The sequence below is a fragment of the Amborella trichopoda genome, chromosome 6 (assembly GCF_054954075.1).
Source record: "Amborella trichopoda isolate Santa Cruz 75 chromosome 6, AtrichopodaSantaCruz75HAP2 v2.0, whole genome shotgun sequence".
In the NCBI taxonomy this organism is placed as follows: domain Eukaryota; kingdom Viridiplantae; phylum Streptophyta; class Magnoliopsida; order Amborellales; family Amborellaceae; genus Amborella; species Amborella trichopoda.
Genome location: NC_142341.1, coordinates 51,533,385 through 51,547,557, shown reverse-complemented (window position 1 = coordinate 51,547,557; position 14,173 = coordinate 51,533,385). Strand labels below are relative to the sequence as shown.

Sequence of the window (14,173 nt, the reverse complement as noted above, 5' to 3'; positions counted from 1 at the left end):
ATAAATTTTTTTTGATTTAAAATTTTTGGATCCACTTTAGGATCAATATATAAATCTTTTAAAAAATAAAAAATAAAAAATTGAAATTGGAGTTTTTAAACACCATCTAAAAATTGGATAGTCTTGATTCATACTTATCACAACACATACCCATGGTTGTTTTTATTTAGGTGGATTGCTAAGTTTATTAGGTCATATGACATAATATTGAAGTCCCAAAAACCTACTAGCACACATTGGGTCCTAGACAAGGGAGCATCTATCTTTGGAAGCATAAAATATTTTGACTTTAGTATGGTTTTTTATGTCCCCCAACTTTTCTAAAGTGGGTTTGGAGATGAGAGGCATTTGGTGTTCTTGGGAGAACATGCGATCATATTTCTTATTTTAAAGGATCCCTTAAAGAAGACTTTGAGAAATCAATGGTCTATATATCCATCATATGGACGCCTTTGATGACGAAGAAAATGGATGCGGAGCCTTAAAAGTGGCTAATCTTTCACCATTTTATTAAGACCTTCCATTTCAACAAACCGTAGATCTGTCAAATTGGTACTAGTGTTGGAGCTCTAAATCTAGTTTCTAGGGTCAAAAAATAGATTTTTACTTGTGTTTGGGAGCCATGAAATACAAGTGAGGTTGTACAGAGCTTGCCAAATACTTTTCCTATTTTGCTCCCCTACTAAAACCATTCTAAATCGGGTGTGGTTTCTATTAGGTTGCAACCTTAAACAATCCAATTAAGGCGCACCTCCAAATTTCGTCGTAATATGTAATTTTGGTGTAAAACATTCTTAAGATTATCTCAAAATCTATTTTCATATCTAATTATAAAATTTTAAGCTCCACAAATGCTTAAAATTAAATAGATTTATAAACATATAAAAATCTTGAAAATAGTTTGTCTAGATAATGTGTTTCAAGATACACTGTTTTTGGGATTCAAAAAACATAAAATAAAATTATATATATATATATATATATATATATATATATATATCTCGATGTTAAGATGATAAATTATAAGGTTTTTAATATTAAAACAACCTTTTTTGATAATTTTTGAAGTGCATATGTAATTTTACATTTTAAGGTTGCAACCTTATATAAACTTTTTCCTTCTAAATCCATGCATGTGTATTTGCAAATTTAGAAAAATGAATTTGTTGGTCCTAAACCGGTGCAAATCAAATTGATCTAGGGTTGTTGAAATGGGCAATCCAAATTGATGACATTCATGATCTTTTGTTTCTTTTGTTTTTTTTTTTTTGAGAGATTGTATATAACGAGACCATCAAATTTCACTTCCAATGATTTAGATTAATTGTTATATTGTAATAAAGGTAAATGATTTGACTGAGTGTATATATTGTACAATTTCTCAACCCTGCTTCCATTTGCTTTCCCATATGGAATCTATCAAATACTTTTTACAAAACCGGCGTGGTAGACCCATCTGGTCACTTTTTGACACAACCATAGATTGAAAGTCCGGGTCCGGTTTGAGTTTGCAAACTATGGCTGGATTCCCATGGACCACTACAACCCAAAAGCTTTTCAGCCTGTCAAAATCCAATAGCATCAATCACCAAGTTAATTATTTGATGACTTCTAACCAACCACTCGATAGCTTCACCACCGTGTCACACGCTATAGACTTAAGTGAGATGACCTACTGCTCCCGCAGGAGCATACTGTTCAAAACCATTATTTCAAAAGCATCTCTTGACAACCACTTTGCACAAGAAGTACAACATAGTCACGAGGACAAGACCTGACGGCGTGCTACAACCGATCGGGCTACCAACCGTTTGATCTGATAAGTTGGACAAGTTCAACAAAGTTAGATATTATTTTGGCAGGTCTAATTTGAAGAAAAAAAAGCAAGTTCGGTTGAAAATCTATAAAAATCAACTTTATACCTGACCAATTGGACAAGCTCAACAAAGTTGGATATATTTATTTATATTTTAAAAAATCTAATCTACGAAGTTCGACTATGGATCGAATCAGTTTAACTAGACCAAAGCGCTACACCGATTCAATGACCAATCTGATCTTGATAAGCTCGTATATAATTATATCAAAACCAAAGGCTCTGCAGCGTATATATAGCAATGACGTCTGTGTTACAAATACAAAATGAGATCTATGACAGCCATTTTCAATCGTTTTGGCCTCAAATATGTGCGAATAAGCCATGGATTGATTCTCACTTGTTCTATAGCTTTGAAAAAAAGGCAGGCTTTCTTCCTACGAAGAATTTGCCTGTGGGGAGCTCAGGGCCTGGTATTAGGGCAATCCGCACTGCAAGTCTGGCCACTTCTTCAGCTGTGTATTTCCCTTCACCTTGTGTCATGGTAGTCTTTGTAAATCCCGGGCAAAAGCAATTAACGGTAACACCCCGATCCTTTATTCGGGAGGCGAGAACAACAGAGTAGGAATTCAAAGCGAGCTTAGACACGGAGTAGTCTGTCCATATCTTGGGCCAACCCGCATCTCTCCAAGTTCCGAGCTTCACTTGATCCAAGAACTTCTTCACAAAGTCATCTATGGTTTCCTCTGAGAGCTTCTCCTCATCTTGGAGCACTTGCTTGAGAACTGGATCTTGCAATTTCTGAAAAAGAAGCCATATTAGTTTTTGAGAGTGAGCCTTCATAGAGCCAACCTAAATGGAAATTGGGCATAACTTAAAAATTTAACTTGATTGTATTGGTAAAAAATATTTTGATTTTATTTCATGATGTTGCACAATTGTTTTATATATAGAGTTGTAAAATTATGAGCTATATTATACTCTCTTTTATTTTTAATGGAAAAAAAAAGTACGACGGTCTTATCCGCCACTTATTTACCCAAAAAAAAAAAAATTTCAAATAAAATTAGAGTAATCTAAAAGAAAAATTTCTTTATAACTTCCAAAAAGCACGATTGGCTTCTAATAGAGAAAACAAACAGGGTTTAAAAGGGAAAGAACATGGAAATGTCCTTGCGTTCCCACATCAACATCATCTCATGTCCTTAATATTGAAAAAATACTGGGCAAAGTAATAGATTTGTCACATCTGCAAGATTTTTTAGCTATAAGTTTTATAATTATTGGGAAAATCGGATTTTCTGTTTTCTACTGCCCAAGTGCATAAGGCTGCGGCCTCACCAAAACGTAATTGCATTTGATGGAGTTTTATGGACATGACATCTCCTAACAAATAACCATGTCCTTTAGCAAAACATTTTATTTTCGGCAAAAGTTACCTTCCAAGAGAAAAATCCACTAAAAAGTGAATATATTTTTTGTGACTTTGATGGAGCATAAGAGAATGTCAAATCTCAACTATAACGATTGACATCGATAATGCCATTATAGTCTATTTATCTCTTCTTCCTGTGTAATACTTTAAAAAGTGTATAAGAAGCCAAAATATTTCATGCTCTTTCGAGAGTGTACTGTCCATTGACTCCCTCAATCAAAACTCAATGTAGGAGCATTTGTTGGGTCCCAAATTTTAAAGATGTAACCTCTTCAACCCATATGTTATATTTAATAAAGGGAAAGTATATGATGAAACCATTTACCTTTGTTACTATGTGGTCACAATTAATATTGACATGGGGTGGGTGTATTTATTTCATTGACCAAGCACAAAGTTTAAAAAAAAAATATCAAATTTTGTGACACACTCAAGCTATCAAATTTCACATCGAATGATTGTAAATAATTGTGACCTTCCTATACAAAAAATAAAATGATCTCATTGTATACAACCCCTTTAATAAAAAAGTTTTCAAATTTCATTGGGCTTGAAAAAAAAAAAGTGCCTCAAGATTGAATAAAAACCGTCCAATTTTTTAAGGATGAGATCTAGTGTTGGAAAACTCGGTGTTCAATTTTTTTATTTAAATATATCCATGTAGTAGTTTTGAGGTGATTTCCAAAATTTTGGATAAAAAAATATTTCAAAGCTAAATTTTTTCTAAGTTAAACTTCTACTTGAGTAAGTAAGCATACTATATGATCCCACGGGAACATAATAAAAGAGATTCAATAGGGTTTAGAGGTTAGGGCTTAGAGTCAAAAGTTCACATTTAGCGAGCCAAGTCTTGAGCTGACGTTTAGGATCCGGCTCTTTGAGGGAGATTGGCGAAACAAAGGCAAGAGAGCGTCTGTCAAGAGCTTCGGCCCATAGAAGTTTGTCCTCAATACTGTCTCTGCATGCTCTACTGAGTTTTCATGGAGTGCATTGAATGAGACAGCAGCGTTATTCACCTGCAAAACCCAAGGTTTAGACTTTAGAGAGAGAGTAGGTGATTATCGGTCGGGTCGACTGATTGGACCTGCCTGCTACACGTGGATGGGTCGGGCATGGGTCCATTGGACTTGGACCGATGGGATCAGAATCCATGTTCACGTCTAGCCTGGACCTAAACTCGTGGTCATGGTCTAAGCTAGTTCAGACCTAACCAGGTCGAGGTCGGGGTAGGGTGGGATGCATGTCGGGTTGATTAAGTTGGATTTTTTATGTTTTATTTTACTGATTTGATTAGGTAGAAATTTAGGGGTCTATGTACCTATTTCCATCATTCATCACAATAAGATAAATATTTTTAAAAATTTAAAAATGACCAAAATATCATTAAAATAATAATATACACTTTCAACTGTTTAATTAGGATCAAACAATTAAGAATCTAACAAAAATTACTATGCAATTTAGGTAATAGTGGCCCCACACATTCACCTGACCGATCTATGTGGGATGAGTTGTGGTTTCCACCCCGACCTGTTTACACTTGTAAAGTTTTATATTATTTAACTGACTGGTCATCAAAGTCAAAAGTCTAACAAATGATTAGGATTATCCGATAATATTTAAATTTTAATAAATTTGATTAACCGGCACAAGCACGTCACTACTAAATAAGATTAAAAAAATAATTTAAATAATAAAAAATAACCAAATTATCTCCAAAAGAGGTAGAGGTGGAGAAGAAAATTGACAAAAGAGGAAGTAAAATAAGGAGTCGACCCAAGGTAGCCGGATAAGAGTCAAGAGTGATAACATGGTTATGAGTAGGTGACTTCATATGGTGACTCATTCCCCCTTCCAAAATTTGTTCCTTAAGCTAAAGTTGGCCGAGAGAGAAAAGTGGGTGTAGTTGATAGGGAGAGGGACCACACGACACAAGAGCTAGTCCGGTAAGTCAATGGAGGGGATGGAGCGAATATTATTCCAACAATCATCCTCTTTTTCGGAGTTTTTTTTTTTAAGTTAATTGGAGTCGACTACATAAATACCGATTAATTTTTATGACAATTACTTTTTAACTAACTTGAAATTGCTAATCATGTTCCGCCATTCTATTCTATTATTGGAGCTCGTATCTTTTGTTTGGACTATGGAGAAGAGTAAATAAAAAAACTCATACGTTAAAAAACAACTAAACTACCAACATAATTCAGACTTCAGAGTCTTGAAAGAGAGATCGAAAAGTCAAAGAATTTTACCTTGGTAAGGAAGGGTAACTGGAAGAGAGAGAGAGGTCTCAGCTCACTGAGGAAGAAAAAAATGAGAGAGATAGATGGATGGAGAGAGGGGGTTCTACTGAGGAAGAAAAATTGAAGGAAAAAAATTGGCGAGAGAGAGAGTGAGAGAGAGAGCTTACAAGAATATCGAGCCCACCGAAACATGTTCGAAGCCAGTACACAAAATCGAGAATAGAATGGGAGCTAGACACATCCAGGCAATGGAAGACAGCATAGAGCCCCTTTGCTTTGAGCAATTCCAAAGCTTCAAGGCCCTTCGATTCATCTCTCGCTGTCAGGATCACCGTCAATCCGAGCTCGCACAGTTGCTTCACGATCTCGAATCCGATACCCTTATTCGCCCCCGTCACCACTGCTAATGTATCCCTGGACCACCATCTGCTAAACCAACATTTTCATTATGATTGAAAGGACTGCATATAACCAACTGTAATAAAAATAAATTAATTTTTGGAGTTTGAGGATAGAGAGAGGGAGAGAGACGCCACCTTGTTGGGATACAAGAATGTTGGGTACTTGGATCTGTTGAGGCCATTGTAGAGTGTCCTTAGATTGCTCTGAATCAGAGAGTCCTTTGATTGTTCAGAAATATTTATAGGCCCCTTCCTTGAGAGAGATATGTTCAGATCACCATGACTGGGGAAGATTTATGTAAGAGAGAGAGTGGTGGTGCACTTCGCAAATTAAGGGAGAGAGAGGGGAAGGGTTCTAATTGCACCAATTAAGAGAGAGAGAGAGAGAGAAGCACTGCACCAATCAAGTGAGAGATAGGGTGAAGCAGTGGATCAATTAAGTAAGGCAGTGGACAAGGGATGGGGTTCCCACTTGTACATTTTAATTTGGGAGTAAGGGAGTGTCATAGGGTGAGGACTTCTTTAAAGAATATCAGCCGTCCCTTCCTATAAAAAACTACGGAAATCCTATTTATAGGGTGAGGTCGGTAGATCTCCTGGGTGAGGTCCGTACCGATATTGGTTTCGGGATCGGAAAATTTTGAAAATTTATGTTCAACTCTAATTATAAAATTTTAAATTTTAAAACATTAGATATCAAAAAAACCTATATGGGATTGCATACGATGAGACCATTTCCTTTCGATATACAGAGATCACAATTACATATAACTATCTGATGTGAAATTTGGTAGCTTGAGTATGTCATAAAGTTAAAAAAAAAATTCTTTTAAACTTTGAGTTTGATCAATGCAATAAATGCAACCACCCAATTTCACATTCAATAGTCATGATTAACTGTGACCACATTATATCAGAGGTAAATTGTCTCATTATATACTTTCTCAATTTATAAATACTTAAAAATCAACATTGGAAATAGCCGGTCCGGATAACTTGTTACAAGATGCATAATTTTATATTTTGGATTTTTTTTTCTTCTTATATCTATATATCTCGAGGTCAAGATTATTAATTGAAAGGATTTTAAACCTCAAAACACTCTTTTTTATTGATCTAGTCACTCAACTCAATTGTTTCCCACTTCTAATTGAAAGTGATTCAGCCATGCTCGTTAATGTCATTCGAAGCCATTGTAGAGCACCAGTGCACTCCATATAGTAGCAGCCAATTGTTAACGTAGCCTTTTAGATCATAGGTGGACAATATCCCACATATATCGCAAGGTCAGCAAGGTTAACATAGTAGCAGACACACTTGCCAAAAAGGCTGCACCTTTATCTGATACTACATTTAGGCGTTCTGGACTGCTTGATTTTATTTTTGTCTTTACTTCATAACTTAGCACAATTACCTTATTGTAGCATTATAAGGTATGATTTATATTCCCTTCTTTTTTATTAATGAAAACAGGTAGGGGCTTCTCCCCCATGGACTTACTCAAAAAAAAAAAAAAAACTTCTTTTCTACTGTACTTTTTAGATGCTCCTTACTTCTATATAAAGTTGTAACTTTATATAATTTTTTTCCTAATTTCTAATGGCATAACCAATTTAAAAATCATGGGGATGGTCAAATTAATAATTTTACGAATAAATAGATTACTTTTTATAAAATATTTTCATATTTATTTTTTCTAAAAAATTATCAAAAATACCCAAATGAGCCTTGTTTCTGGTTTGTAACACTGGACAAGTTAGGGCATATTGATAATTTAAATGACTAATGTCACTTGTACTAAATGACCTATATACGCCTACTTGTTTTCAATTCCAAATTAGCTACTCGTTTTAGGTACTAAACTAATAATATTTTTTTTAGTTAAAAAATAATGGTCCAGATTCGGAGCCGGCAACAAGCAAGAGTATGTTTAATTTAACTATATTTAAGTTGCAGGAACAGAAAGATGTAAATGCCTCTACTTGTTTTAGGGTCTAAACCATGAACAATCGTTTTAGTGAAGGAAACATGTTTTGAATTTGGATTATAGAACAAGTAGAGTATTTAGATATTTTCCCTAAATAAAGTAAGTCGCTAAATTACCAAAATGCTCTCCCTCCTCAATATTTTGAACATGCAATAGTGGTAATTTGAGTTTACTAACAAAATAATTGAAGAAGTACAAAAGCAAAATAATTTTAAAAGGGAAAGTCCCATGTCCACATCATGTGTGGACATTGGAAAGGTCCATAAGCATTTCCGACCCGTTCACGTTGCACAAGGTCTCACTAATGGGCATAAACTAATTTTGTATTTTATTTACTTATTCATTTAAAACTTTTTTATCTAAAATTTGGACGGTGGATATATTTTCATGATTTACCAAATAAAACTAATAAAAATATTTTAAACAAAAAATAACCTAAATACCCCTAATTTGATAAATCATATAAAAATGCATCTATACTTCTAAATTTTTATTAAAAATAAAAATAAAAATAAAATACAAAATAATCGTTGGATGATACTATGTTTAATATGAACTATTGAAGGGTGCATATCTAACCTGCAAGTGTCCACATCATATGAAGGCTATACCATCGATACCATCTTATTTTTTTTAAAAAGTAACCACTCTATAGTAGTGTATTGGTTGCTTCAATCTTATGACCATTTTATTGATATTTTCCAAAAAAATTAATAATATAAAATTAGCTTTATAACTATGCCATAGCTAGCGCACTAGCAAATAACGCAATGCTATTTGTATATTCACCATAACAATCAAGGATATAGATCTTCGAGGTCTTGAGGCAAGGATAAATATGGACCATCCATTGAAAAGTTTAATGAAAAAGATGGGTCGACTCTTATTTAATAGTGAACATGGGTTTTTTTTCTTGTCAATTTTATAAGATTAGATTGACCATATTATGGCATGAAATACTAAAAGAAACAAAAGAAAAGATATAAAAGAGGCACGCTTCTCTAGTGCCCTGGATTCTTTAGAGGGAACATGCATCACACCACGATTTTGTATAATATATGAGGAAGTATATGTTTATAGGTTAAGATAATTTTGAAAGGAGGTGGTAGGTTTTTTTTTATTGTTGGATGTGAAATGAGGTGATTACGAGTGTCTCATTTATTAGGCTTAAAGCATAAAAGAAATCTTTTTGAAATGCATGGCATATTTTATGAGTGTTTCATTGATTAGGCTTAAAGTATAAAAGAAATCTTTTTGAAATGCATAGCATATTTCAAACTGTTAAAATTTTATATTTGATAGATAAGAGTAATTGTGACATCTTTGTGCTAAAATCAAATGGTCCCATGACATATAATCCCACAATATATGTTATATTAGTCATGTTATATGGTACACCATGGGAGGGAACAGTGTTTCAAAAATCAAAATCAAGCCCTTAATCGCCACAATAAAAAGTAATAAAAAAAAAAAAAACCAAAGAACTAAGGCGCTTTATAGGTTCCACAAACCGGAATTGTCCACCTACAAAATCCCAATCGACCAATTTTGATTCATATCAACAGTTTTTCAAACAATGGGACAACACAACATTCTTCAGTAAGAACATACTATACAGATCAAAATGGCCCCAACGATGAAAATTGACCCGAGCATGGTTAATCTCAACCGTCTCGCATCAAGAACAGATGGTGGATGTCCTTGGGGTGTGGCACATATTATACACCAGTTGTGTATAATGTATTATATACCATGGTGTAGATAACTTTTTAATAAAGGAAAAAGTTTATATAGAGCCGAGGCTCTAAACAATCAAATTGGAGCCCACCTCAAAAATTTCACTAGACGAGGTTTTTTTGATGCTCAAATATCCTCAAATCAATCATCTCAACATCAAGAGGCATGAACATGAGAAAAAAAAAATGGATTTCAAGTTTTGAAAATAGTGCATCTTGCAATACATTTTGGATCGTCAATTTTCAAGATTTTCAAGATTTCATAGATATGCACGATCTATACTATTTTTGAAGCTTTAAATTTTATAATGAAAGTTGAAAATATATTTTAAGGCGATCACAAAGATTTCTAATAATAAAACCTTATTTCTTGATACTATTTGAAGGTGGGCTCCAATTTGATTGTTTAGAGCCTCGGCTCTATACAAACGTCCTTCTTTCCAAAGTTAGGGTAGTGAGGAAAATGGAAATGTAGTTAAGGGTTACACTACTCACTCTAGTTTTTGAGGAACATGACGTAGCTTTGCAATTTATAAAGAGAAGTTAGTTTCCATTCTTAAAAAGAAGCTCGTGTCCCCAAACTTCCTTGGATGTTGTATATGCATTTGGTTAGAGGGAGAGAGAGAGAGAGAGTGAGGTTTTTGGGTAGAGTTGAGGAAGCTTGCGCAAGAGAGAGAGAGAGGGTAGGAAGTGCAAATTAGACCGGACAACTTTGGTCAAGGTCCAATGTACTCTGGTTGGGTCTCAGAAGAGCATGGATTTGGATATATATATATATATATATATATATATATATATATAAACACTACACAACGTCTATAGGTAAAAATGAATAGTGATTTTGCTTACCTTCATCACCATCCAAAGTTCATCGTGTGGTTACGATTGTTCGGTAGTGTTTTATTTTTCATTGTTTTTCTATAATTCAAAATGACCTAAAATTTGAAGCGTGTATTCATAAAAAATAGGGGAATCTTTTAAAAATATAAAAAAATATATTTATATAAAAAATAATCCAAATACCCCTAAAAACTTTCGGAGATATTTTGGTCAAATTTTTTTCACAGATACTTTTTTTTATGTTTTTATTAGATAGGTCTCAGTAAGATGTACATACTTTATAAATTTTAGATCATTTCGATTTGTAGAAAGAAGATGAAAAATAAAATACTACCGAACAATCGTGACCGCACGATGAAATTTGAATGGTGATGAGGGTAGGCAAAATTACTATTCATTTTCGCTTATAGGCGTTAGGAAGACTTTTCCTATATATATATATGAAAAAGTTACTGTTTGCCCATGGGCTGATAGAACATTGTAAGTCCAATGACTCAGATTGAATATGAACCGATCTAATGATCAGGGTTGTATTTTATATTTTAATTTTAATTTTTTTATACAAATTCGAATCACTTAAAATTTGAAGCATATGTGCTTCAAAAATAGTGGAATCTAATAATAATATCCAAAAAATAATTTATAAAAAATAAATTGATCAAAATACCCCTGAAAAGTTTCAAGGGTTTTTTATCAATTTATTTTATATGAATTATTTTTTTAATATTTTTATTAGGTGCATCTTGATGAGAATAGTTGATACTTGAAATTTAATATTATTTGGGTTTATATAAAAAATATTAAAATTATATTATTGGAATACAATTCTCACTATTAGATAGGTCCAGATTCAATCTGGGCCATTGGGCTTATACAATTTCATCGTTAGTGGGCAGACCCTGGCATCTTCCATATATATATATGAAAAAAGTTGGGATTAGCCAACTAGCTCATATAAACATATGAACCCAACAGTCTAGATTGAATCTGGACTCATCTGACAATCACGGATGTCAGGTAGTATTTGAATTTTATTTATTTTTTTACAAATCTAAATCATTTGAAATTGTAGGCGTGTGTTTATCAAAAATAGGTGAATCATCAAAAAATATCAAATAAATATTTTATATGAACTAAATTGACCAAAATATCCCCGAAAAGCTTTAGGGGTATTTTGGTCATTTTATTTTTATGAATATTTTTTTTAATATTTTTATTAGGTGCACATTGATGAGAAGAACACTCATCTAGAATTTCAACTGATTTGGATTTGTAAAAAAAAAATAGAATTCAAGCATTACTGAAATTTCATGATCGTCAGATCGGCCCAGATTCAACCTAGGCTGTTGGGCTCATATGTTCATATGAACTAGTAGGCTAATCTCAACTTATATATATATATATATATATATATATATATATATATATATATATATATATATATATATATATATATTTTTTTTTTTTTCTAGGGAAATGATCTTGCGAGACCTTTTCACACCCATGTGTGTAGGACCCCAAATGATCACCATTAAATTTGACACAGATATCTATAAAAGTCAAGTCCCATAGCCATGTAATAACTTTTCTAGATATATATGTTAAATTTAATGGTGATCCTTTGACGTCCTACACACATGGGTGTGGAAGAGTCTCATAAGATCATTACTCATATATATATATAATATCTGGTTAGCCCATTAGCTGATGGAATAGTATAAGTCCAACAGCCTAGATAAAATTTGAGTTGATTTGATAATCACAATTTTATTTCGTGTTTGAATTTTAATTATTTTTCTACTATTCCAAATCATTTGACATTTAGAGTGTCTACTCTTCTCATCAAGGTGTACCTAATAAAACTATTAAAAAAATTATTCACAAAAACCGAATTAACCAAACCACCCCTGTACTTTTCAATGGTCATCATCATCATCATTTTAGCCATTTCACAAGTAATTGGGGTCGGCTACAAAAATCCTTGTTCTCCATTTTTCTCTATTAAATGCCATATCCTTAGTGAGGTCATAAATCCCCATATCTTCTCGGACTACTTCCAACCACATCCTTTTAGACCTACCCATTACCCTTTTTAGTCTTTCCCTTTGAACTAATTTGCACCTCCTAACGGGAGTTGTACTTGGCCGGTGCCACATGTGGCTAGTCCACCTAAGTATTCGATTTTTAATTGTTTTTTAATATTTTTATTAATTTCACCTATATTTCAAAAGTAAATGCTCAACATTTTAAATGAATTGGATTTCTTAAAAAAAAAAAATTCAAATTCAAATATAAAATATAATTGTGATAATTGGATCGACACATATTCAATCTGAACCATTGAGTGTTTATTGTAGCTGTCAGCTAGCAGGTCTCCCATATATTATACGGAGAAGACTTGGACCTAGTCAAGTCGGGTACAGATTTCGTATGCAACAAACCCATTTTCAGCCCCAAGAGAAAGAGTGCTTATGTGATTGGTGAATAGCTTTATCTCTTTTTTTTTCTTTTTTTTAATTAATAAAAGCTAGTAGGAAAAATTATTATTTAAAGAGTTGCGTATTGAAATGCAAACACAAGTTAGGCGTATATCTCTATGTACATAAAATATAGCTAAAGCTAGGGGTGGCAATGGCCCAGCTGCCGGGCTTGTGGTCCAAGGGTCCAGGTGCGGGTATTCAGGCTGGAGCATGTTTGAGCCTGACTTTAGTATTTTTTATTTATTATTTTAAAAATTTAGAAAACAAAAACATTAATCTACCATATATAAAATGCCAATTAGTTTGGGACCCGATGGCGATCATATAATATATATGGACGGTTAGATGGACGTTTGGTAAAGATTAAAAAAACAGCTACCAAGATAACATTTGAAGAAAAAATTAAGAGATTATGATCCCTTGGGTATATGATCCATGATATAAATACCATATTTAGGATGTTCAAATTTTAAAAGTTAACTTTTAAATATATTCTTGGAGCAGGTATTTACTTTTCCATCTAAAAAATATGGCTTGGCAAATCTCTAACTCGAGGGAGTACTTATACAATTTGCTCCCATGGGATCATGTACGGTCCTTTTTGCCCTTCCAAGATTTTATTCCCCATGGCATTAGTAACGTACCGAGTGTTTTACAATTGATATTTTCCAAAAATATCATTATATTAAACCAAATGGCAACATAGTCCTGTATCAATTTTTTTAAAAATATATTACTAATTTCGCATTTCTTAAAAAGCAACATATTATGAAAAGAATTTGAATTATACAATGCAAAAACATATTAAATTTAGATAGAATTTACTTTTATCTTATTTATCAATATTTATTTTGAAGGCTAAAATTTATATTTATTTCTTGAGAACTTAAGTCATAATTAAAATAATTTTATTTTATGAGCATAACTTTAACATTTTATTTTTATATTATAAATTTATACTTGCATTATTAGTATGCAATCCGAGATGGTCCTAGTTTCTTCCCGCCCCTTGTCACCCTATTATACAGATACCTGAAGATGATGCCCTCGAGGATGCATTAGTGATGGATAGCGATTCTTTTTTTATCATTGGATGTGTAATTGAGTGGCTGCATTTATTTCATTGATCAAGCTCAAAGTTCGAAAGAAATTTTTTTGAACTTTGATACACCCAAATTATCAGATTTTATATCAGATTGTTATAAATAATTATTACATTCTTGTATCAAAGA

The 14,173-nt window shown here is 32.9% G+C and overlaps 1 protein-coding gene across 1 annotated transcript; it reads right to left on the bottom strand.

Moving 5' to 3' along the window:
- Positions 1-2,059: 2,059 nt before the first annotated feature.
- LOC18448661 (NAD(P)-binding Rossmann-fold superfamily protein) lies at positions 2,060-6,101 on the bottom strand. Its single transcript, XM_006858722.4, has 4 exons — positions 6,034-6,101; positions 5,665-5,923; positions 4,085-4,267; positions 2,060-2,617 (listed from the first exon to the last, which is right to left on the bottom strand). Exons 1-4 carry the CDS (start codon positions 6,078-6,080, stop codon positions 2,222-2,224), a joined length of 885 nt encoding a protein of 294 aa, XP_006858784.1. The 5' UTR covers positions 6,081-6,101; the 3' UTR covers positions 2,060-2,221.
- Between the last annotated feature and the right edge of the window lie 8,072 nt (positions 6,102-14,173).

Coding starts and splice junctions, on each gene's coding strand:
- LOC18448661 (XM_006858722.4), bottom strand. CDS start 6,080: ATGGCCTCAACAGATCCAAGTACCCAACATTCTTGTATCCCAACAAG. Junction 4,268..5,664: donor TCGGTGGGCTCGATATTCTT/GTAAGCTCTCTC, acceptor TGGGTTTTGCAG/GTGAATAACGCTGCTGTCTC. Junction 2,618..4,084: donor CAAGACTTGGCTCGCTAAAT/GTGAACTTTTGA, acceptor CTTCTTTTTCAG/AAATTGCAAGATCCAGTTCT.